The 26,809-nt window shown below is 36.5% G+C and overlaps 2 protein-coding genes across 7 annotated transcripts in view; one reads left to right on the top strand and one right to left on the bottom strand.

Annotated features, from left to right (window-relative positions):
• The window catches only part of INVS (inversin), a 78,093-nt gene extending 75,474 nt beyond the window's left edge, over nucleotides 1–2,619 (top strand). For all 4 annotated transcript variants that reach the window (XM_019649492.1, XM_019649494.1, XM_019649493.1 and 1 more), the window contains one exon: nucleotides 1,495–2,619. In XM_019649492.1, the coding sequence (XP_019505037.1) occupies nucleotides 1,495–1,646 (152 nt within the window). In that variant the 3' untranslated portion in view covers nucleotides 1,647–2,619. The remainder of the gene's footprint in view (nucleotides 1–1,494) is intronic.
• Nucleotides 2,620–3,167: 548 nt separating this feature from the next.
• TEX10 (testis expressed 10) overlaps nucleotides 3,168–26,809 on the bottom strand; it is a 40,088-nt gene continuing 16,446 nt past the window's right edge. For 2 of the 3 annotated variants that reach the window (XM_019649499.1, XM_019649498.1), the window contains 10 exons: nucleotides 26,527–26,765; nucleotides 25,649–25,784; nucleotides 24,249–24,424; nucleotides 22,726–22,903; nucleotides 18,856–18,944; nucleotides 17,169–17,302; nucleotides 11,179–11,259; nucleotides 9,351–9,532; nucleotides 4,555–4,765; nucleotides 3,173–3,390 (listed from right to left, as the gene is read on the bottom strand). In XM_019649499.1, the coding sequence (XP_019505044.1) occupies nucleotides 3,277–3,390; nucleotides 4,555–4,765; nucleotides 9,351–9,532; nucleotides 11,179–11,259; nucleotides 17,169–17,302; nucleotides 18,856–18,944; nucleotides 22,726–22,903; nucleotides 24,249–24,424; nucleotides 25,649–25,784; nucleotides 26,527–26,765 (1,540 nt within the window). In that variant the 3' untranslated portion in view covers nucleotides 3,173–3,276. Of the gene's footprint in view, nucleotides 3,391–4,554; nucleotides 4,766–9,350; nucleotides 9,533–11,178; nucleotides 11,260–17,168; nucleotides 17,303–18,855; nucleotides 18,945–22,725; nucleotides 22,904–24,248; nucleotides 24,425–25,648; nucleotides 25,785–26,526; nucleotides 26,766–26,809 lie in introns of all 3 variants that reach the window. The other variant, XM_019649496.1, reaches the window with a different exon arrangement.

The following is a 26,809-nucleotide window of genomic DNA, read 5'->3' as shown; positions in this document are numbered from 1 at the left end:
AGTCCCACCCACCACTATTAACCATTAACCAGTGAATAAGGTGGATGGTCATAACTGCTAACTAGTTTAGCTGAAGCCTGTATGTTTTGTGCAGGAAACATCTCTAGAATTTCCATGAAATCGGTATGACTTGAGCATACACGGAAGTTTCTGCAATGTGAATTCAGATGCCAAATTGAACCAGAAAGAAGAAATCATTAATTTTTGTCTTGTTCAAGTCTTGGCTAGAAACGTTAATTCTTTTTTGCTTGGAGAATTCCATGGGTTGAATTATCTGCTTTTCCTCACCGTCCTATTTAGCTTTAGGAAATTGTTTGGCGCATTGTAGGTACTCAAATATTTGATGAGTGAAGATCTCCACAACTTGGGGAGAGGCTGTGGTAGTGCCTTTACCCCTTAAAAAGCAGTAAATGAGCTGGAGCTAGCAAAACAAACAGCCTCCTTGGACTGTTTCTCTACACATACTCCGGAGACACTTAACAATCTCTGCTCTCTCTGGTCTTCCACATCCACCCCTGCAAACGACCCACAAAGAATAGCAGCATAACAATCTGTGTGATCGTTATTTTGGGGCCCAGTTCTTTAAAATAACTCCCTTTAAAAAATCCATTGCAATGAATGGCATAACCATGGCTGAAGTGATGACTGGTAATGGTACCTCTTGTGTGAATGCAGACCATTCCTGCCCACCTACAGAGCTATGCAGATGACAACTCAGATGTAGATGGCTACAGCAAAGGCAGCCAAAAACACGCCCGAGTTCCAAAACAGTAGTTCACTTTAAAATAACTTTATTGAAGGAACAGTAATAAAACCAGGAAAGAAAAAGACACGTTTGTAACTTTTTAGAACTACTCACCTTTCATGTTTGCTTCTTCAATCCCCGGAAGTTAGGCGCATGCAGCATTCTGGCCTCAGCAAGGTCTCGCCACCATTTGGGGCCTCGGGACCCTCACTTGTTAAATGAGGGTTGAGTACACCACTAATGTTTTCCAATGATGGTGTCCTAGAACTTTGTAATTTCCAAGTCATAAAAAGGATTTAAAAATCCACTTGAAATGTGATATGCCTATCAGTCTATCATCTGAATAATTTTCAAACAAACCTGTTTTCTAGAATGGACTATAGCCCAGTGTGTGGGACATGGAGTTAAAAGACACCTGTGTGTCTGTGTAAGTTTGTGTTATATTAGAGACGCACAGAGACAAAGATACCATACCAGTTACTCCAGGCAGACTGAAGACCTAGGTTCTAGTCCCAGCTCAAGTGCCTACCCCTCCACTCAAGGTTCTTCCTTGAGAGAGATCACGTATCTTAGAGATGACAGATGTAAGGCTGATAAATCATTCTATCTCTACAATAAACTGGCTGTCACCTTACTGAGCACCATGGGTAGTCCAACACTAAACACTTATTTCCTTACCACCAATGAACTCTTCCTTTCAGCATTAAAATTAATAACCTGAATATCTACCTGGTGTTTGTTTTTAACAGTGAGCAACTTGCAGTGTATACACCTCCTTGAGAACAGTGGAAGATCAAAGAATTTCTCTTATAACCTGCAATCAGCTACTCAATCAAAACACAAAACAAAGCCTCGCCTGCCTGTAGAGGAAGACTGCATCCGGGGTAACCCCAAGAGCTAGTGTGGAGTTCTCATTCTCTGCTGCTTCTCTTTCACATCTCGGGAAACTTGAGTAGCCATGCCCAAAGCCTCATTAGCCTGAAAATGTGTTAACAACTGAAAAAAGGTCTGCGTTAGCTTTCTGCTCTCAGCACTGTTAACCCGCGCTGGAAGGCCCAGGGTAGACGATTCGCATGCTAACTGCCTAGCTGTCTGCCTTCACCTCAGTCAGCGTGGCTGGAAAGGAGAATTTATAATTAACAGTAAAGTCTAAGTAAAACTAGGAACGTGAGTGCCACAGGGCTTGCTAGCTTGGGATTCCTGCCAGGCAGCTGGTGCAGGCATGGCTTTTTGGCTCCAGTGAAGAACCTAAATGAGATGGGAGGATGCTGTCCTACAGCAGCCACCTTCATTTCACCACTTTTCCGGAATCTAATGGAACAACTTCATTACAGACAGCACATTCTGTTGTGCCAACATTATCAGTTTTAGGCCAGAATCACGACCCAGCGTTTGCTTTGAGGAATTTTCTGTAAGACCGTTAACAGATGCTCTGTTCACCTCGGCTGACTCCTTACATGTCACGGTTCATGTCAGCCTCTTAAGGCCACAGGCTGCTGTCACTTCTCTGTGAAGGGCATTACTCGTATCGTGGCACCAAGGCATCAGCCCATTTATTTAAAAGGCACCAATTCAGACCTTAACATTCTTGTTTTCTGCCTGACCTGCAGAGGTGAGCAGTCTTATCAAAACGCCATTCCTATTGACGGGAAACTGCTAACCACATTCTAGCTCTGTAAGAATGTGAAATCTAGTGACTGGGGGCTTTTTCACATTTTTAAGGATAAAGCTAATGTGTAGAAATGTAGACAGGAGGCATAAACAGTGACATAGTAGGCTCACAAATATTTCTAGGACTGCTTCCATTTTCTTAAAGATTACTGCCACCCTTGTCCTGACAGTAAGAGATAGGAAGCAATAAAATGTTAACTTAATTACCTTGGTGTTTTACTTTGCTAATTAAGTTATTTCATGATTATGAAAATAATGAATATATCATAGAAATAATTATGTACAGCTATTAATTTTTTAAGAACTATAATGGATAATTAGTAGAAAATCACTTTGACAGTAGTTACCTCGATCAGACCAACCACCATTTAGGTACAGGAAAATCCAGAACGATAGCGCTGTCTTGAAATCTTGCCCCTGCACAGAGGGCTCCAAAACCTCTGTAAATAACAGAACTCTACAGTGAGAAGCTCAGTCACGCTGAATAAGGGCAACCACTCCCGAAGAAAACAAAAACTGGTTTCTGTTGCTGTCTGAGTAAACTGGAGCTGAGAATACAAAGAATGAGGTTTGCCTAAAAGGGATCACAAAATTTAGCGAATTCCTCGGTAAAGAATAGATACCATATTATCACTCTGTATTATATAAATATTCAGTGCCTATACAATGTAAAACACACTACCACATAGCACGTGCTAGGCCAGGAAGCCAGCCTGCATTCTTTTCCTACCTTTGTGCAAAGGAAGGTCCATAAACAACTTTAAAAGTTCAGCTTTAATGACAAATATTTATTACATCAGTCTCTCTTCAAAATTAGATGCAAATAAACAATTTCAAACAGGAAGTGCCATCGAGCCTCTTCAATACACTGTGTTCAACGTGCTGGGCCCCTGGGGATGCCCGGTGATATACACGCTGAAGCAATAATGTAAGTCTGCGAGCCACTGCTCCTGAACACCTCCACTCTTCAATGTCTGCAGAGAAAAGCAAGAGTAATTTGAGAATTCTACCAAAACTACTATGCTCCCTGAAGTGTTTTCACACCCAAACAAGATCAGAGCCATTGCAACAGCACATCTATCAATCACCACAGGACACCTTACCATAGGAAAAGGGGACCTTTTATTTGGGCATTGTCACAGGCAGTGAAAATTCCTCAAGTACAAGTGCTACCGGTTTCTTGTTTGGTATGTTCCGTCCCACACGCGCTAGGAACTAATGAAGTTTCACCGTCCACCATCCCTACACTTCAGACGTCCTCCCCTTGGCATTCTCGAGTCTCTAGATCATACTAACAGCAACTGAGAGTAATTCTACAGGGCCCACTGACGATTTCTGTCATTCTCTTCCTTATGGAGGTGGGCTGATTCCCCAACCTTAGAATAATCCAAATTCTTGACTTTCTTCCCTTTTATTTCTGAATTACCATTACATGTACCAATTAATAACCCCCAAATACGTCTACAAAAAACCACCCTACCTCTCCCGAACTAAAAACACTGAAAGAATCCTAGAGAACAGCACTGCCCCCACCCCAAAACAGACGCAGCTGAACAGAGAACCAACTCTTAGATAAAGCTGAGGCTGCAACTTCCTTCTTCCAACTGCTTCCTACTCTCCAGGGAACTAACTGGATATTGGCCTGAAGTTTACTCCTGCTAAATAATTTCCTAATGACAGCTAACATTTGTAGAGCACTTAATAAATGTCAGTGACACTAAAACCTTTACTTGCCTGATCTCATTTAATGGTCACCAAAACCCAACAAAGTTTTACTTTAGTCCGATTTCTACCACTAAGAAAACAAGCTGGATAGGTTTTAAAACTTCCCAAACTATCAGTTATCCAGGAGTCCATTAGAATCCAGGTAGCAGTGACTCTGATGCCTGTACCTTTTCCAACTAAGCTGCCTGCCACCTTAACTCAGCTTGAGTACTTTAAGGCGTCTGCAGCTGATCCTGGGATCAAAGACAAGCCCCTGATTCGGTAGCACGTACTAGACTGCAGAAGCCCTGGGAAATCGCCACACTGGGCTTAACTGCAGGAGCGAGTCATGCACAGGAACCCTGGCCTCCCAAGAGCACCCCCCATGCCTTGCCCGGGAATCCTTTCTAGCACTGATAGAACAGGCTTCTTACTGTGATATTCTTGATGATCTGCTGCACCAAGATGGCATTGGTCAACATGTGAGTCCTGAGGGGTGCATGCTGGAGTAACAGGCGCAGCAGCTGGCCCACCACAGGCAGCTCCTCAGGCCCAGCTCTGTTCACCCGCAGGCTCTGCAGCATCAACTTGAGGACTCGAGGCAGGAGAGCCAGGACTGAGACACAGACTCCCCACAGCTTGTCCCTACAATAACAGACAGAAATGAGTCAGCCAACACATACAGTGAAAGTACCCTTTCTGTATTTCCCAAAAATAAAAACGTCCTTTTAAGAAACATGGTGTTTTCTGATAAAACCCCAAAAACCAAAACTAGTAAGAACTGGGTTTCATCAGAGCTAAATAAGCAAATCTAATGAAGAATTAGCTGTTCTCCCAATTTAATGGGTTCTGGGAAGCCTAACAAGCGGCATTTTCCTGGGCTTAACAAAACATTCTTGAAGCCCTAGTGATCTTATATAACGCAGAATTAGCTAGAGAACAGAAAGATCTACACAGGCATACCATTCTCTTCCACTGGACATGACTCAACTGTCCATAACACCAAATATCAAAAGAGTAAGACTATCCCACTGGTAAAAAAGGAAGAGGAGAACTTCATGAAACTCATAAGTCTATGACCTGGATTATGAGCCTCTTCAATGTTTTTGAACAGTGCAGATTTGCAGAGCAACATGTGCTCACAAGGGAACAAATGGATTTCAGAAAGTGGCCAATAAGGGACTATTACTACACTACTAGGTCATGGAAGGCCAGAAATGGTAAATCCAGACTTGAGTAAGAATCACTCCCTTGGTATGTTACAGAGCAGGAACAAAAATGTTTTATGATAGCAGTGAACGTGTAGCTAGCCTAACGACATTCTAGAAGAATGTCAATTAAATGGAATGATACATCTTTTGGAGAAGAGTCCACTGGCTGCTAAAGGCTCTGATCTCAGTCCGTTACGATTTTTATACCAGGAAATGCATAATCCTCCCGGTCCCCAAATCTTTCTAAGTGGACCTGGCTACTTGCAGATGCAGGAGCAGCCCTCTCCTCATTTGCCCAACCTCCCCAACTCCACAGAAAGCAATTGCATCAAAGATGGATACTGAATCCATACTGACTCTTATTTGAAGAGACTATTCAGCTTGTTGATTCATACACAGCTAGGCTAGGATAGCCACGTGCAAAGAGAAGAGAAAGCCAGCCTACAGACTCAGCTAACGATGCAAAGGCAGAGAGAGAAAGACATACAATCTAAAAGAAAAGGAACAGAGAAAACTCCTTTGGATCCTACTGGGTTTCAAATTCCTAGTCCTTGGGTTTTTTATAAGTTACTTCTGAAATGTTCCAATATATTCATTTTCTTTACTGACCAAACTTCGATGAACGGGCTTATGCGTTCTACATCAAACCAAATATAAGTATATTAATAGATGAGTCAAGTTTAGAATTCCACCTTCACACACAAGTTCAGAAAATTGTCAAGCCAAAGAGAAATACGAGAGACCTGGATACCACAAGTGATAGAAGATGAAATAGCACATGAACAGCCATTTTTGGGTGTTCTATGAGTTTTCATATATAAGGATAATTTTACTTACCCTATAAAGTGTTTAAAGTACAGAACCGGGACCAATGAAGTTGAGGTTTCAGCTCAACATAAAGCAATGGTTCTAAACCACTCTAGAGAAACTGATAAGAATTTCAGCATTTTACATACAATTTCCAGGAGTTCACCTAACTCCACAAACTTCTGATATATTCTGCTCAGATAATACCAACTTCCCCCCTTACTCCAAACAGAGAAATACAGATGTAATACGTAAGGGTTTTCAACTGCTATCAGTGTTGGAAGCTGAGGCTTCATGCACCGGGTAAGGGAGGCAGGGAGCTAGAACCAGGCTCCCTGTATGTAGCTGAAAGTTAGGAAAATGCAGTGTGCAACTGTCCCATAGCAGTCTCCACAACCTCCAAAGAACTCACAGAGGTGCACTCAGAGAAGAGGTGTACAACCAAAATATGAGTTTTCTCAAGCCCATGAAAATCAATGTCCACAGCTCCACCTGCTCCCCTGAATAAGGGAGAATTCCCACACCAGAGAAAAAAGGAAAGAACAGAACAAACTGACAGGAACTTTATAAAGTTAACACCAATGAACAAGCAAGAATGACAAAGAGGCAAATAAAAACCCAAATTAGATGAAAGAAAACAATAGCTGATGAAATAAAAACTCAATAGTATTAAATTAAAGAATTAGCGAAGAGGAAGATGTTAAGAGAGAGGACAGAAAGGGAAGCTAGCTAGGTATGTTTCAAAGGAATTTTTAGGCGAGAACAGCAACAATGGGGAAGATAACAGTCAGAAATAACAGTATTTCTCAGACCTGAAAATATTGTGTCTTCTAATTAGAGGAGCACACCAAGTCTCAAACCTATACCAAGACACATCCTGATCTGACACACAATAATGATAACGAGAAAACAGTAAAAGCACAGAAAAGAATAGATTACTAGCTACAAATCCAGAGGGCTCAGTAAACAGCAGATTTTCCATTCGTAACAAACGAGTCAGGAAGTCAACAGAATAGTTTCTCCAAAGTCCAGTCGCCACAGTTTTGAACAACTTGGATTGGTCAGGCCTGATTTTCTTGGCCAGCACTTGTGAAAACAAAGGCTACCAGTAACTGACTGGCACTTATTATTTGTTATCAACCAAACACCTTCTCTAAGGGCGTAGGAGTGCCCTGAAAAGGAAATTTTAAGTACAGGGATCCGCCACTTTTTAAAAGCTCATATTACACCACTTTAAAGTTAGGAAAGACCTATCTTAGTACCTGTTTTCACTAATGGAAAGATATCCAAAGAGAATTTCCACCTTTATGAAAAAAGGCAAAAAGCGAAATAGCATTCAGTGTTTGTTTTGTAACAGCTGTTAAAGAGGATGCCGCACCCCAAGCAGCGAGGTGTCCTTCCCTAGAACCACACTCAGCATGTCAGCAGCAAGCTGCCCGAGCTCTGATCGTGTCTGTGAGCACCTGTGCTTTACCTCGATTTATCTTGTGCATTGTTAGCAAGATGTGTCCTTGGGTATCAGAAAAGCCTGAGAGAGCTCTTAAGGTGTTATGCTTAGTGTAAAACTGAACATAATTAAGCATTTCGATTGTGGTTTGTGTATGTGTTGAATTTTGGGCCTGGGAAGACTCAGAAATTTTTCCATTTAAGTTAATGGTAATTTCTTCTTCACTTTACACCATTTTGGAAAGTATTCATAGGAACACTCTACTTTCGCATAACAGAGGAAACCTGTACTAAGACTCTGACAACATTTCCTTGTGACTAAGTCATGTCATTCCAAGAGATGTACTGGGTCCTAGTAATATCAACCTTTCCAATACCAAGTATAAAACACTTTTAAAACTAGGCATTTTAAACAGGTGAAGTATTACGTACACTGAGTTTTGTTCAGTCCAGCCATACGAAGTCAAAACATGATGTTCCTCTAAAGAAACTACAAAAGATCTTTGAAACTTCTTTTCAAAATGTTATTATAGAGTAGGGGTCCTAGACCACAGCCAATCCAGCTCACTGCCTGTATTTGTAAATCAGATTTTACTGGAAAACAGCCACACCTATTCATTTACATATTACTTGTTAACTGCTTTTACACTACCAGGAAAGGGTTGAGAAGTTATGACAAGAAATTTTATAGCCCTAAAAACCTAAAATATTTACTGACTCTACAGAAAGAAGTTCACTAACCCCTGGTATAGAGAAACAAAAATGAATGAAATCCATTTCTGAATCAACACAAATGACTCTCACAATGATGAGAATCAAATCACAAAAAAATACAGTATGTTTCCTTTTATATAAAATTCTTAAAATACACAAAAACAAAAATGCTACTGTTTACAAATGCATATAAAATGTTTTAATAAAAAGGAAAGGAAGTGATGAACACAAAAGTGATCTCTGGGGGTTGCACAAGAGAGAAACGTAACTGTGGAGGGTGCATGGCGTGTGTTGCTGGCAATGTTCTACTTCTGAACCTGGCGGCTGGTTAGATGGATGTTCCCTTTATGCTTGCTTTTCAACTATATAAATGTTTTATATAAGCATATGCACGATATATTTTTATGACTTTAAAAGTTCAAAAAAGACTAGAAAAGCAAACATCAAAATGTTAACAGGTAAATATAAGAAATATTTACTCATCTGTTAAATTCTTTTAAAAAGACCTTCTGCAATGAATTTTAATACGCATACCAAAAAGAATATAAGCCTGAGAACACTTTTTAAAAATTAAAGTGAAGTCTTCCAAACGATCCTAGCAGCTTTAGTCTGAATTTCATATAGGAACAAAAGTACTGACTAATTGCAAACACTAGCACCTTAGAACAATATCCTTAAGTCCAGGAATTTAAAATTCCACTCTGGCTAGTTCCTAATGAAGGCCAAACGCAATACAAAGGCTTGTACTAATAAACCCATCCTTCTCCAGGTAGAATTTCTTTCCTTGCTAGACCTATAGCGATGTTAATAAGGGAAGCTCTCAAGAAACTAACTTTTCAAATTTGTAGCTTAACGGAAAAAATAAAAATCCTCCCAACTCTAGCGGATTCATGAAGGACAAAGAAAAAGCTAGCTAAGTTTATATAAACTCTGAAAGAAAATGTGGGACATTTCTCAAGCTACTTCTCTTTTACTCGTATTTTAAATTAATTTATTATTGGTGAGGGGAGTACAATAGATAGGAAAAAAACTAAAGAATACAAAACTATTACCTCTTCCTCAGATGTTCTGCTTCTCCTTTCTCTAAAGTGAGCAGAAAATACAGAAGACTGTAGCAACAAGAAGCCAAAAACGGCATTAGAGTCTCACTAAGTACACACGTGTGATCCAGGAGCTTACAGATGACACCCAAAACACAGCCAGCAGTGCTGTCAGGAATAACAGTCAACCCAACCTAGGCAGAGAAGAATAAGATTAATGACCTCTTCACAACAGTCCCTCTTCCCCAAGGTAAAACCAAACCCCATTAATTGGATAGTTAACCTTACATCACCTTTACTGAAAAATACTATATACATAAACATGTCACCTGCCATACCTTTGAAGTCCCTGTTAAATGACTTTGAAAAAGTGCGAACTTAAGAAATACTATTGGGTTGTCGTAAAAGGCATGACATATTTTTTCTATATTTTTCATTGCAAAAATGCGTCATGACTTTTCCAACAACCCAATATAACCTAATTCACTGCTTCCCCTTCATGACAAAGTCTTCTAAAATTTTCTAGGTGTTACAATTCCTACTATTGATCAGAAATACCATTATTTAAAAGGATTATTTAAAAGTACCAAAGAAAATCTTGATACCAATAATCACATTTATATGATCTTTAGATTATTCTGACTGGAAAACTCTAATATCTGGCACCACCCCTACACAAGAGTTCAATTTTGCAATTAACCTTCCCCTGCTCTTTGATTTAGCTAGTCATTAAGACATGACTAAGAAAAATACCTGCAATGGAGACAGGAAGTTATTACTAAACACTTGGCTGCTTCACTGCCCCAAAACTCAGGTAAGGGACATCACGGTATGCTAATTCATCTGGACTGTATAAATTGTCATTGAGGTGTACTCTCACTCGTATGCATGGTTTAAATCTCCTAGAAACAACTGTTGAGTAATAAAAAAAGTGTGCAGGCTCACGGTCTTACCTTTCCATCAGGTTGTCTGAAAATAGTGGTCTACACTGACTGGCACGCTGATCATCTACTAGGATAATGAATGTAATGAAAAGAGGGCGTATATTTCTGGAGTGGAAGTGGGGAAAAAAAAAAAAGGTGGGGACACAAGGGACAAGGATTGTAAGTTTTATAGCAGGAAGAAGAGTACTGGGAATTCAAAGCAGTATTCTTCCTACTCAAAGGAAATAACATTTTAAAGGAGAAAAGGAGGTGTGGATGTGCCTATAAAATTATGCAAACAAGTAAGAGTCCCTGGAAGATAAAATCTGGGATCCCTCCTTTGCACTAGAATACATTATTATAGAAAGCCAAAGGTCCAAGTGTAAACATTGAAGAAGTTAAAAAAAAAATCCAGGCACACCTAATGTGAATTTACTACCAATGGGAACAAGAGACACCCACTGGCCGGAAGACCAGTCAGTCTCATGGCTGGGCTCCCTCCCTCCAGTGACCAGGCCTTGAACCAGTTAGGTGATATCCCTACTTTAGACCCCAAATCCTCTCGGTAGAAATTAGGCCCTGTTCTGGATGCTGGACTCCCAATACACTAACACCAAACACATGTTACTTGAAGTATTACAAGTCAGAAGGACCTGAGGCATAATTTTAAGGTCTTTCATTGCACAGATGCAGGAAGTAAGATCCTGGCAAAAGGGGATTTTCTCAACCTCAAAAATTAATTAGCAACAGCCAGGAAACACACCAAGATTTCCCAGTTCTGGCCATAGCATCATGCTGAGAGAGGCTATTAAGCTTAGATTTTCACTCTCTCCTTGGCTATGGCAAACCCAATCTTAACCAATGAATCTATAGGCTTTCTGACGCAACAACAACAAAAAAGGTGTAAGTATATTTACCAAATGCTTACTGATGGCACTCTGCAGGATGTCAAAGCTCTGGCTTCGGGCAGGGATAACCAATAAACTGTGACAAACTGTCTGTCAGAGAAGGAGAAAACCATTAACCAAACTGGGACATTTTAAGTCACAAACAAGTTCAACAGATTTTTTTTTTTTTAAGCCACCCACTCTACATATTTACAGGAAACTTAACAAAAACTGACTCTGAGGATGCAAATGTCAAACAATCATCTCATATATGGGCTAATTTTCCAAATAATTCATTTATTATACATTTACTGAGTTAGTTCTATTAGGTGCCATGCACAGGAATGAGTGAATGAGAAACTCCTCTCACAGCCCATGTAGCTTATGATTTACCAAGTACAGACTATATTTCTATTAAGTACTACAATAAAAACGTCTGACTGATATTAGCAAAGGCCTGACAAGTCTTTTTTCCCATTTGGTAGAAAAACAGATCATACAAAAATACTTATGATTCAGAAAATACTAATACCCTGTTCAAATTAATTATTAGTCTCCTATTCCCCAAAGGTAAAAGAGAATAATTTATAGGAAAAGAAAAATATGGCGGAAGTGGAAGTCAAATCCCTAATATTTTTAATTTTCTAAGTTTTCAAGAAAACAAGAAGAGGGAAGGACAGCATCAAACTCTCCGAGGCATCGTAACAGAACTCCCGAAGTTGATGGAGTATAGTGCCAAAAATGAAATATGCAGAAAAATCTCATGGAGGGACAAAGATAAGACTGGTGGAAAGAACATTACACTAGGAAGAGGACAGTCAGGCTACCTTTTAGAGAACTGTCAATCAACTCTGAAAATCAACAGTTCTATGCATTCTCTATAAAACCTCTTGTAGACTGATACCATTCAGTTTTCACATGTCAATTTTTCTTACCTTTTATACCTGTAAGTAACAATGTAAACAACATATTTCCACTCCATCTTCCTACTTCAAAATGAGCAGTGAATATTTTCATTATCAAAAGGTAAATCACATTTGAATAGGCCCATTTAATAATAAATGACCATTTAATCCCTTTCCTTCTGTCTCCCCTTCCCTTCCTGAACAATTCAGTTCTAAAGCCAGTGTGTGGAGCCAAGCCAGGTAACCCTCAGCAGTAGAGTGGGTGGGAGAACTGCAGTGGCCCAGAGCAGGCTGTCCATGAATAAACAGAGGAAGACTGTGCCTGAGAGGTGGCATTCAAATGGGATGAGGAAGACACCTACTCAGAAGGGTGGCACCAAAAGGAGACTTGTTATAGACAAAGGAGTTGAAAACATATCCACACAGAAACCTACACATGGATGTTTATAGCAGCTTTGTTCATAACTGCCAAAATCTGGAGGCAACAAGGATGTCCTACAGTAGGTCAATGGATAAAAATCTGATATATTCAGACAATGGAATATTATTCAGTACTAAAAAGAAATAAGCAACGAAGCCAAAAAAAACCCAAAAAACAGGAGGGACCTTAAATGAATATTACTAAGTGAAAAAACACAAAACTATAATCTGAAAAAGCTCTATACTGCATGACTCCAAATATGACATTCCAGAAAAGGCAAAACTACAAAGACAGTGAAAAGATCACTGGGGGTTTGCTAGCGGTTTGGGGAGGTGGGCATAGGCAGAACAGAGGATTTAAGGGCAATGAAAATACTCTGTATTATATTATACCATAATGATGGATACATGTCATTATATATTTGTCCAAACCCACAGAAGGTACACCACCAAGAGTGAACCCTAATGTGAACTATAGACTTTCGGTGGACTATATCAATGTAGATTCATTTATTGTAACAAATGTACCACTCTGGCAGGGAATGTTAATGGTGGAGGCTACACATGGTAAGGGAATGGGGGCAGGGGGGCTATACGAAATATCTGTTCCTTCCCTTAAATTTTCCTGTGAACCTAAAGCTGCTCTAAAAACAGTCTTAATTTTTAAAAAAAAAAAATTTTTTTTTGAGTTTATGATCAGATTAGACACTACAGGAAAAAATGCAGTGAACTTGACATAGTATACTCTCTGAAACAGACAGGGAAAGGTTTTAAAAAAATTCTCAAAAGCTTGCAGGATAATACCAAGTGGTCTAACATACATGTAAATTGGAGTCCCAAAGAAGGGGACAAAAACATTTTTTAAAGAAATAATGGGTGATATTTTTTTCCCAACACAATAAACTATAAATCTAATCAAACATTCAGGAAACATCAAGCTAAGGAAAAAAACACATAAAGGAACCCCACAGCATAATCAAACTGCTGATAAAAGTGATAAAAGGAAAAATTTTTTAAATATGTAGGAAAAAAGCATGTAGAGAAAGACAGATTACATATAGAAAAACAAAGAAAAGAATGACCTCACTTATCATTACATGTTACATTCTGGTAGCCAATGGTACAGTATAATATGAAGGTAGGCTGTGTTAAGTTAAAGGGCAAACACTTTAAGGCAAATTGTAATACTTCACTTTTAAAAAGTTCAATAACATGTAAAACTAAACAATACAGTTTGGAGTTACATGCTATAATAATATGGCGAAACTATGAAGAAGTAAGAGTATGATAAGCAAACTTTAAGCCAGTGTTACTCTAAAGGGAAATGGAAAAGGCACACAGGGGTTTGAAAAATAATGAAAAATGCTCTATTTCTTTAACTGGATTTATGTTTTATTATTCTTCAGAGCTTATCCATTTTAAAATATTCTTTTACAACCATTCAATATTTTATAGGGACAATTAACATTAACCTTAAAATCTTTCACTGGCTCTGGAATAGAAATCTCCATTTGGAAAAGTGTCTCTGTCCAGAGATTCCTTTTCCCTTGTGATCCTTCCCTGTCAACTACTGCTTCCATCATTAACGGCAAAGGCCAGATCAATGTACAGAGTGTTATTTCTATAAAAGGAGAAAAACAAAGTAAACGTAGTCATTTGTGAAGATACAGAAGACACATCTGAAAGGATATATTTAAAAACTGGAGAGGGAAAAATGAGTGGCTGAGAGGGAACAGAAGAAGACTTTTTACTATTATCCTTCTGTTCTTCTGAATTATACTTTGTGAATAATAACCTACTCAAGAAGTCTGATTATTTTAAAAAAGTCAGTTCAGCCTAGGCAGATAAAACTATAACAAAACAACTAAGAAATCCAAACTACCAGCTAATAAACTTGTTCAAGTGAAACATAAGAAAAATAAGTTTTTAGACTAAGGATATCAAAAATTGTAAATTTCCAACATGTACTTTTACATTAAGAGGTTGATTTAAATACAGCAAAGTTTATCCAAAAGAAAATTAAAATCTTCGCTAAGAACTTCAAAAACCAAAAATGAGACTTTCAGATTTTTCCTAATTTGTGTCTTAACATTTTAAAGACAGCAACCCTGAAGTTTAATACATGTCCTTGCCAAATGTTCTCTTCAGAAATATAACTGACCACATTTTCATAATTGTGTCTTGGCTTTCCACAATGATGTGCTTATGAAAAATTTAAATTTCAGATAATAGTTACATGAGCTGTCCAAGTTACCAAACTAGACGCTGGCAAATCTATGCTTAGATTCTGGGGCCCATTATTCCCCATACAATGTTTTCTCTAATACATCATGATAGTTTAAATACATTAAACTATTCTCACTACTGTTGGCAAACCCAAAATACCCAATCTAGTATTGAAGGCCTTAACCTCAGTCTCTTTCTTAGCTGTCTTCATTTACCATGAAATAAGATAAAATTTTAGGTATTAAATAATTAGATTGGTTGCCCAATTCATTATTTCTACTCACTTTTTAAAATCCAATATTTTTGGAGAACCTACATAAACACAGTACCAGGTACTAGGGTAACAGAGAGAAGATAAATGTCATTGTGACCTGACCTAAGTATTGTGATCAGTCAAACAAAGCCATGAAAGAAATGCATTAAATATCTGCAAAAGGGTTAGCACTAAGACAGCAGTTCTCAACCTTCCTAATGCCACGACCCCTTAATACAGTTCCTCATGTTGTGGTGACCCCCAATCATAAAATTATTTTTGTTGCTACTCTATAACTGTAATTTTGCTACTGTTATGAGTTATAAAGTAAAACTCTTTTTATTTTCCGATGGTCTTAGGCGACCCCTGTGAAAGGGTCATTCGACCCCCAAAGGGGTCACGACCCACAGGTTGAGAACCACTGCCTTATAACATAGGGCTATATATCTTTTAGAATTCCAACTTAACTATTAATTAAGTCTCCTAATTACAAGTCTTCAAGTCTAAACTATGGAAAGAGCATGAACAGTATTCAGAATACAGAATCGAATGAAAGAAGTAAATAGATCAGTTGAATAAAATCAATTGATATAGCAACAAAACAGAGTAGGCTGTAACTTGAATCTAAAGACTACCCTGTTGAGACCACTGACAAAGAGATTAAAAAAATATACAGACTTTTGGCCTGACAATTAGGAGTTACAAGGAAAGGATATAGTCAGTGTCCTGGCCAGAGGCCTTCTGAATCATTAAAAAGAAAATTAGCTGGCAGAGAAGATAACCTCAAAATTTGCAAGAAAGATTCAAACCAAAATCATTTGGGATGACATCATTACATTCTTACTGCACAAGTACCTTTCAATGCAAGGAAAGAAATTGAAGAAATGAATAATAGAAATTAATTAATGTAGAAATGTTTCAGAGAATCAAATCCTTAGTATTAACGTTTATGATGTTTTTGCATATTTAATTTATGTATTTGTAACATATAAGATAATTTTGCCTATTAGGGTAAAAGATAAGCCTTAAAATTCCAATATAGGGGCCAGCCTAGTGGCTCAGTTGGTTAAGAGCTTGCCCAAGAGTACAAGCTCTGAGCAACAGGGTCACAGGTTCGATTCCCACATGGGCCAGTGACGCTGCACCCTAGCTGAGCTGCCAACAGGTGACAGGATGGCTCAGCTGGTGAGAGCACATGCTCCTAACAACAAGGTTGCCTGTTCGAGATGGTGGGCTATGCCCGCCCACAACTAACGACTGAACTCGGCACCTTGAACTGAGCTGCCCTGAGCTGCCAACAGGCAGCCAGGTAACTGGCAGCAGATGGTGACTGGACTTGGAGCTGAGCTAGCTGTGCCCTCCACAACTAAGAGTGAAGGACAACTTTGGCTGTTCCCCTTCCCCAATAAAATCTTTAAAAAAAAAAAAATCCAATATAAAACATGTCAGTAATTTAGACTAATGATTTTAATTTTAATTTCAATATAGTGCCTTAATACCTAGTTTATTTCACTATAAACTTAAAATATTAAGACTTACCATATTTAAGTTTATTAGATATCTAAGATTTACTTGAACATTTGTGAAGGTTTGTCAGAAAACTGAACTACTTTAAAAATAGTGAATATATTAAGTTATTTAAAAGTTTAAAATTTTAACTGTAAAAGAAATAGAACACAATCAAAGTCCTCTCTTAAAGTGACTGCTTAAATTTACTATATTTATCTAACAAGATTTGTAACTTGAACTTTAAAGCTTGAGGAAAAAACAGGGTTTTAACTTTAATAAACTACATATTAATTCTTAAAACCAAAGAAACTGAATATTGTTTTGTTTAAAAAAAAAAAAGCCACCTTCAAAGATTTCAAATCCTAGTCTTACTCAACATTCAATACCTAAATGAAATTCTTCCTTTTCCATGAGGCCTTTCTTCTTTTCCACACATGTATCCATCCTATGCTAAATAAAATAAATTTGTCTCTATCACTCAAATTGCTACTTTGTTTTATTCTAGTGGCATTATTTATAATAAGAAACACTCCTCTTTTAGAAACATACAACTCCTATCCAAGCTCATAAGCACTTTCAGAGCACGGATCATGTCTTATATGACTCTATCTCCAAGAGTATCTCTTATAAGGAAATCCTAGTATATAGTAACCATTGCTGACTGATGAACTGAATAACCATAAATTTCTTTTTAAATGCACTATTACCTCTGTTACATCCCAATGGTGTAAAAATTGATCCAAGTCTGTAAGGTAAAGAAGCACAGGGGAAAGCTGTGTCTGGATGACATGAGGAATTCCTCTAAGGTTCTGAAGCCAAGTCAACTCCTCTTTTGAAAAACCTAATTTAGGTATAAAGAAAGTCAAATTAAAAAAACTACTCACAAAGCAAGTGACATTCTTCATATATTTTTTTAAAGAGATGACATGTACCTTAAGTTAAATTCTTTGTTAAGCTACCTTGTTCTCTCTGAATTTCTGCATTTCATGTAGTATTTAAAAAATGAATGGCTAGCAATGAAGGTAGTAAGTGATATAATTATGTACACAAATGATGTGCTAATACAGCAAGAAATAGGTTTTACCCCTTATATGGAGGGCCTTACCACTTTTACCTAAAAAAGTGTGAAAAGAATAAACTTTCCAATTAATAGTAGCTTAAAAAGCAAATGAACAATATATTCCTATATATATACACACCAAACTGTATTTTCTTATATAATTGCTCTTCAAATGTTTTAAAGCTACTCTTTCCCTCCTAAATCTTTTTTTTTTTTTGACAATGCATATGTAGTTCCTTCAACTACACCTTATACAAAATTTCTGATTCTCTTACCATTCCTATTTCACTTGGCCTGACCTACACAGAAAACTTGACTAAGTCCCTCCTGAAAGACACCTCTCAGAATGATCATAATACCAGCGCTGTGGTCTGACCCTAGCTATCTGCTTTCATGTTCAGATCACTATGTTTCCTAAGAAGGCATCACCTAGTTTGATAGCCACAACACATTACTGACTCCTAATGAGCTTTCTAAAACCACTAAACCTTTTGCCAGGTACTATTACAATATAAAGCCCCCACCTCCATCTCAAATGTGTATATCCGAAACTATCAGATAAATATGTAGGAGTCTACACATTTATCTTTTATACAGTATTTAATCTTGTAAGATTCAGTTCATTATCAGAACCTGCCAAGTTCTTTTTGGATTCTGACTTAACGTATTACGTCTCCTAATTATGAGTCTTCAAAAAATTTCAATGAATCTCATCTTTATCATCCAAGTATAAAACTGAAATGTTGAACTACAACAGTACAATCATTTAAAACAATAGTTAATACACATCTAACTTACAGTTATTTCTTAACTTTCATTTTACTAATTTTGTTAGAGGACAAATGGAATGTAGAAAACGTCTAATCAAAATCTAATGTTCTTTCTATCAAGTTGAACATTTTGAATATGTTTAAAATAGATATTCTGTTCATCAATTTTTTAAAGTATGCAATGGGGCTTTCTCTGGCTATCTGAATATGAGTCAAGTATGTCCACTTCTCTCTAAAAAAAAAGATAAGAATTAAGCTGAGACATAAGACTACGAAGAAAATGAAAAAATAATCTTGTGACATTCAAATTATCCCCAAATTTTTGGTACTTGTAACTATGAGAGATTTAAAGATGAATCATGCATCTCCCTGCCTCAAGAGCCTTACACTGTAGGGTACAAATAAAATTCCTTCAAAGATTTCCACTTATTAATCAATAATAATCATTCTAAGATTATTTATCATCTTCAAAACTTAGACCCAAATATATAAGACAGTAGATTTTAGGATAATCTTCATACTAGGTTTTTTCCTTTCCTTAATTTGGCAGGTAAATGTGGTTACCTGTAAGTGTTGAAAATAAGAAGCTGAAATAGTCTACATCACTCATCAACCAGTCTTTAACTGAATACTTCCATCCAGAAAATGATGATCTGTAATAAATAATGGGAGAACTATTATTACCAGAAGTGACCAACCTGAAGATTCAAGAATAGCACAGTATATAACCATTTTTTCTTTATTGAAAACAAGCCTGATTTAAAAGCTTACACAAAACCCACAGTATGTATTAACTTTATATATAAGAGGGTTCAAGTACCATATCGTAAATTTCTAACATATTTATGTCAAGTTTCGTTAAAAAGCATAATTGGTCCACATATATAGTGTAACTTAGAAAATTTCCACACCATTTGAAAATCAATTTTGTTTTTTTTCAGTAGCTATGTAATCACTACTGGATTTTTATGAAGTCTTATCTTGCTTACTTTAAACAAGCTCCAGCTTCCTACCTAAGCAAAAGTATCTTAATTAGGCGAAGAATGCTTCCATTTAAAACCACTCTAAGACGACTATGTGTTCCTATACTTTGCAAAGCTGTAACTAGGTCTACTTAACAATAGTGCAGCTAAAGTACTAGAAGGGGACTCAAGGGAATACCTAAATGTAAAGCAGCTTCTCATTAAATGAGGATTATCTAGTTCCTGCTATGCGATTGGTTTCCAGTCACTCCTTTAAAAACTCTATTCAAGGTCAGGCTAAGAAGGAAGAGAGCAAGTCAACCAGGAATATAGCAAAAAAGGCTGAGAATGATCAGATCCAATAAGCTGAGACTACAAATTTTATCACAGGTATCTGAATAAAAGTCAGATAAAATTAGGAGTTTCTATTTCAACTAGAAGCACTTAATAAGCTTTTTTACTATTAAATGTATTTAACCCAATGAAAATAGGAATCAACTGCACCATCCAGTGGCTAAAAGGGGTAGCAAATCCATTTAAGAACCTATTTTGGACAAAAGACAAGCAATAGATCACACTGTACTTAAAACTATGATGCTCGTATATACTGTCCAGGCCAGAACACTTTTGAGAGTAAAAGAGGATGCCAGTACTAACTTGCTAGGACAAAAGAAGTAAACAAACTGCTCCTCACAGACCACAGCATTATAGTCACCCTACTTAAAACCAAGCCAAATTTCTTATTCTAAAGAATTTCTCCCTTCTTAAAGAGACTTTTATCTAATGTTTCTGTCTTATGTTCCCCAATGTAGCTATAAACAAATTAGGGGCAGCAAATAAAACTGAGCAAAGGCCAGTGGAACAACACAAGTATACTGATATGAAAAAAGCAAACTCTAAAAAACTCTAAGTGGGTGGTAAAAAAGATAGGGGCAGCAACTCTAAATACACTTTTTAAAAAATAAAATAAACAACAATAGTTTTTAGCTGATGGGTTTTTCCACACATAGAACAAACTGATATTCTTTGGCGCTATTCTGCTTGTAGATAAACTCTCTGACAGAGCAAGGCATCAAAACTGCCAAACCTGAACTGAACTTGATTTCAGTCCCATTAACGTAACAAACAAAACCCATAAACGATTAAAGGAAAATTTCAGGAAAATTAATCCGGCAACAGTGCACAAAATAGATGGGATTAAGACGACTAATAGTACAGGGGAGAGATAATGAAAAAGTTAGCTAGTTTATCATCATGGTCAAGAACAGAGAAGGATAGTTTGAAGAGAAAACCAAAGATATGAAATAACCCCAGCGTATATCAAAAGAAACTAAATACTCTTCTTAAATTCAAATCTAAGAAAAGTGATACAATGATGCCATTTGCATGAGAAAAGTTGAAAAGTTCTAATTTTTTATTATTTTTTAAGAGATAAGTTTGAATGGGAACAATACATCTACAGAGAAGTCCAATAGACTATGCAAATACTAAAAAGCAAAATTTAACTTGGTGAACTTTCAACTACAATCAGCTTTTAATTTAATGATTATGAACCCCTATTATCTGTAAGTTAATATATTTTCTCAACATTCACCACAAATCTCCACAAAAACTTTTGAAAACTTCCTTGACAAAAGTTAAGCATAAACATAATTGATGTTGATAAAGATAATATACCTTCCAAAGAGAATCAATTTCAAAAGGAAATGTTGAAAAGCTGATTTTAACAGAATGTTAAAATAGATCCTCCATTAGTTACATCAAAGGAACAGAGTGCCCTCTAGTGGAAGTTATTAAACATAAGATCACTTGAGTTACATAAAAAATAACATTTACTTTTTTCTAAAGGCCTAGCTTTTTAAAAAATTGCTTACACTAGACAAAGAGCAGGGGTGTTTTTTATTTAATTTCTAAGAAAGAAAAACATGGGAAACTAACAAATGTTTAAAATATTTAAAAATAAGACCAAGTCTCTCTCTAATACACATGCATACAGAATAACCCTTGAATTTTCACATACAACAACACGTTGCAAATAGCTTTCTTCTGCTAAAAGGAAAGGTTATCATCAGGTATGAAGCACACTTGGGGTGACCAGATTCAAATATATGTCCTATACTGGTATGAAAAGACTGGCAAACAAAGATAAAGAAAGTCTATTAATAAAGTGAGCTACTCCTATTTAACTAGGATGGGGGATCTGCACAAAAAGCCACAGGAAGCTAGTCTTTCAACTTTACAGTTACAGCCTGGATTTCAATTTCTGCCTAAAACCATATCTGACCCTGTTCATGAGCCACAATTAGTAATAAATACTGCTGAATACTAAAATACTATGCCTGATGATACAAACATGAGGTGTTTAAGGATTCTTTCAACACTCGCAAAATGAAACACTATTAGTTATAAAATCTTTCAGAGTAAAATGATAAAGCCACTGTTGCAAACAGCATGGTAGTTACTTGAAAAATTAAACAGAATTACCATATGATCCATTAATTCCACTTCTGGATATACAGCCAAAATAATTAAAGGCAAGGACTTAGAGATATTTGTACACCAATGTTCACAGCAGCATTATAGCCAAAAGATGGAAATAACCAAAGTATCCATCAACAGATGAATAAACAAAATGCAGTATATACACACAATGGGGTATTATTCAGCCTTAAAAAGGAAGGAAATTCTGACACATGCTACAACACGGATGAACCTTGCAGAGTTGTGCTGAGTAAAACAAGGAACACACAAAAGGACGAATACTGTAATATTCCACTTATATGAGGTAGCTAGAATAATCAAAATCATGACAATAGAACAGGGGTTACCAGTGGCTGGGAAGGACAAGGAGAACGAGGAGTTATTATATAACAGATGCAGAATTTCCGGATGGGAAGATGAAAAGTTCTGAAGATGGAGAGTGGTACTGGCTACACAACTATGTGAATGAACTTAGTGCCACTGTACAGTTTTAAGTGTACACTGGAAAGCGGTAAAAATAGTAAATTCTATGTTATGTACGTTTTCACACACACACACACACACACACACACACACACACACACACACGAGACTTCAAGTGATTCCTTGTCTGAGTCCACAAATTTATTTACTGCACCAGCTACATTAAATTCTGAGCTCCCTGAAGGAAAGGTCTGTATCACAATTCCTTAAGACCAAAGGTCATAAGCACAGTACTCCCACCTACCAGTGAACACTTTTAGACGCTTTTGATAATTTCAACCTTTTTTTCCAATCTATCTATAGAAATCATTGGACAAATAACTTGAAACAGTCTTGCTCTAATGAACTTCAGCAATAATATCAACAGTTTTAATGGCTGCATTAAGAGCAAATAAAGGTAGTAGCAATATATGATTTTAAATGTCTTCTGTACTTCAAAACTTGCCAGGAGAAGGGATAGGGGGAAAAAGGTTATACACTTAAAATACAGCTCACTTGAGCATGCTACCTCATGTGCAGTATCCCAATAAGCATGGTAGCTAAACTTGAACTGAGTCTTCCCATAATACAGCAACGACTTAACCGAGAAAGCAAATCAGCAGGCAGGCTGGGTAGAAAATACACAAGCTGGACCAAACACTGCTGAGACTCTGCTGGGAGGACCACCACAGTGCCTTCTTGTGGATCTAGTGGGGTAGACAGACATATTAAATTCAACTACAGACAATATACAAACCAGAGATTAAATTAATAAAGCAGACTGAGTGATTTTCATTGTTATGCCAAATTCCAACATACCAATTACATGAAAAAGTGTTATCATAAAGTATATGTTTGTGTGTGTGTGTGTGTGTGTGTGTGTGTGTGTGTGGCTTAACCTATTTTCTAAAGTAAAACATAACCATTATTCATTTCAAGATATATTTACTGTAATAATTTCATAATACCTAAGTGTCTTGTTTGAATTAAGAACTTTGATGGGGGTAAAGGATTGGACACAACGCAAAACAGTAAAAAACAAGTACTGTTGCTAAATAGTGACTATTACAGTTATCAACCTAATCTAAAGCAAAAGACCTATGTGTGTGTATATGTATTTATACACATAAGCAATATATGTGTACCTACATATAAGCAATACTTAAAAAGACAAATTTAAATATACCCACAAAAGGTGGAAATCAAACGTCCATCACTTAAATGAATATAAGTGGTATTTCCATACAATGAAATACTACTCAGCAATAAAAAGAAATAAAATACTGATATATGCTTCAACGTGGATGAATCCTGAAAACATGCTAAGTGAAAGAAGCCAGACTCAAAAGGCCCCATATTATATAATTCCATTTATAAGAAATGTCTGGAAAAGGCAAAACCACAGAGACAGAAATGCAGATTAGTAGTTGTCAGGAGCTAGGAAAGGAGGGACTACTAATGGATACAGTTTCTTTTTGGGGTGATGAAAACATTCTGGAGTTAGATAATGGTGATGATTGTATAACCTTGGGAGTATGATACATAACTGAATTGTATATTGTAAACTGGCAAATTTTATGGTATGTGAATTATATCTCAATAATAAATATAAACTATATATGTATATATCCTAGAATGCTTTTAATTGATACTTTTGTTTAAAATATGAAATAGTTCCAAGGATAAGTATTAATATATGGAAGTCATGCAAGATATCCACTATGTTTAAATAAGTAATTTTCCACCAAAGCTTCAAAGGTTTTTAAATACCTGAATTTTTTTATATTTGTGAATAGCAGGTGATTTAAAAGACAATTTAAGAATGCAAAAAAGCACCTACTACCATTAACCTAAAATTATTCTAATAAAGAATACTTACTATTGAAAATGAATTTACAGTTTGATGTTTGCTTTTGTTTGGGCAACTTAATGATGACATAAGTAATTTATAATAATTTAAAGGAAAAGCAAATCTGGAGAGCTTCCCTTAGAAACGTCTTTCCTAAATCGGGACAGACTAATGATCACCTACCTACACAGTTAAACTCTTACCATAGATTTGGAGAGCAGTAGCTTGTAAGCTTTTTAGTAATTCTTTATGTGCTCGTGCTGCAGCAGTATGGATGATATCTATAAGCTGTGTTGACAGCTCAGGGTTTCGGGAGCCAAGATTAGCGAGCTGCCGTGGTAAACCAGTCAACCAACGGGATAACACTTTACTACGATATCTAAAAAAGGCCAAGGAAGAACAAAATAAAGTATAATTTCAAAGACAAGAGATAAATTTAAACAAACTTTTGACATAAATACACCATAAAGTGACAATTCATTTACCAATACACCACATTTACTCATTTAAACATTTGAGAGCCTATGAGATTGTCAACATCATTTATTCAGCTGTAGCATTGTAGGTTTTACTAAATTAAAAAGTTCATGTAATTTAGGGCACAATCTAAATTGTATTTTTATCTTAAAGTACACAGACACCACTTAACTCTTTATCCTATTGTGTGTACTATTTATCTTATTAGTGTTAATTACTATACTATGTTAACTCATTGATGCATTCAATGTAGGGTGTCCCCAGGCTAAAAGGCTTTGAACTTGTTTTATTTCAGTATTTTAGTATACTTGCTAAAGCTTTAACAACAATCACTTTTTCTGTCCCCCAAAAGCGTAGTGGTTTAAGCATGACTTTTGAGGTTGCACAGACCTGAATTTAAATCTTAGCTACTACCTCTATTACCCATTAGTTGCCTGACATTCACCAATTTATTTAACATAAGCTTGTTTCCTTCTGTAAAATATGAGTAACAGTACCTACCCTTTATAGCAGTAGTATGAGAATTACTTACATAAATTATGAAAAGCACATGGCTTATAGTAAAGACTCAAATACATCCCAACAACTCCCTACATATGCTGAGGTATTCCAAATCTCTATCATCCAGTTAAACATCTATTCCTGATTGTCCCAAATAAATCTCAAACTCACCATATCAAAAAATTAATTCCTTAGTTCTACCCTTTCTTTGTCTGTCTCACCTGATAACACCAAGCTAAACCAAAAACTCTCTCATCTTCTATTGTCATTCTCATACCATATGCCCCAATACGTCAATAAGAGCTAGTATTTCATCCTCTATAATGTTTTATGGGAAATAAAAGATGCTGCTATAGTTTGTTCCAACTATCCTTTAGCTGTAAGTGGACAAGTGGAAATATATGCTCAAAGAGGCTTTTATCTGCTCAGTTATGCATATAAAGATTACTGGTACTATTATTAATATGTATGATTCTTCATAAAATTTTAAGTCTCTTCTTAAATGCAACCAACTAGGATAAAAAGAGAGACCTTCTCCAAAGATTTAATCACTCTAGCAACTTATTTAAATAGGCTACAAAATAACTTGGCGAGAAAAATAAATGAAAAATAAATGAAACTTTACCTGCCTCTGTAAGATCTCATTTCTTCTTTTTGATAGATTTTACTGAAAAACTTCAGTAACGAAGTCCGAACTGGAAGGAGAAGGCCCCTCTGCTGATACAATGTATAAACTGCCTTGATGAGGGACTCTGTACCCTCTAAAAACAGAAAAAACTACATATGAATCAAAAATGCTTCTTCACCAGACCCCAAATTCCTCTAAAAGCACAGAGGTAGTTTTCTTTGTTCTAATGACAGTGGATATTAGCCACAAACTGATGACTATCATAGAAGTCCTATAGCAATGGCCTAATATAAAAGTTCAACCAACCCAAGGTTACAGTATAAATTTTCCTAAGGGACAACAAAGCTAAGTAGCAATAACAAAAATCAGGATATTAAAAAGGTGAATAACATAGGAACCAAATAGGAAAGCTTTGTTTTTGAATGAGGGAATTAGTAAGTCACACTAAAAACTAACTTAATGTGACATAACTAACGTCAAGCTAGAAGAAAGGTAAAGAGAAAAGTAGGAGTCATTCTACAAGGATGAAGAGAAAGCTCTGAAATTCTAGTCAAACTAGGTAAGAAGAGGGCATTTCTTCATCATTAGGTTCTTAATACCTACCTCCTTTTACACCAATTCTCTAATCTACTAGAAGTCTTACCAATTTGCTTCAGAATGGACCTATCCATTAAGAAAGGGATGCTCACAGCCATAAACAATTTGTATTCAAGTAGACTGTTCTTTATCATTATGCTAGCTACCTTTTATGGCTTGAATATAATTAACTTGACTACATGGAATGTTTGAAAGTTATCAATTTAAAGCTAGACCCTAAATATAATAGCATGCATAAGCGCTCTTCTCCTAAATTAAGATAAAGCAGCATTACCTACCTCTGTTTGGTTGTATCTCCATTAACCTCCAGGATACCCGAAGCAATCTGGTCAGCTGAGTACTATTTAGCCTAGAGCCATCTTCAAGAGTCTCTGTCACAAATTTCCTGATCATTTCTATCCAATTGGAATCCTTCTGCAAAGTTGAGGCATTTGCCAGGGAGACCATGATATCAGACAGTGTTAAATTCAGTAAGAGATGATCTACATTATTGGAGAGAATTGTGCAATGCTTGATGCTAAAAACAAACAAAGACACACACATCTATAAGTGTTATCTACC

Source organism: Hipposideros armiger, unplaced genomic scaffold (genome assembly GCF_001890085.2).
Source record: "Hipposideros armiger isolate ML-2016 unplaced genomic scaffold, ASM189008v1 scaffold_133, whole genome shotgun sequence".
Lineage (NCBI taxonomy): Eukaryota > Metazoa > Chordata > Mammalia > Chiroptera > Hipposideridae > Hipposideros > Hipposideros armiger.
The sequence above is the reverse complement of the archived record's forward strand: the minus strand, read 5'-3'. Positions and strand labels throughout refer to the sequence as shown.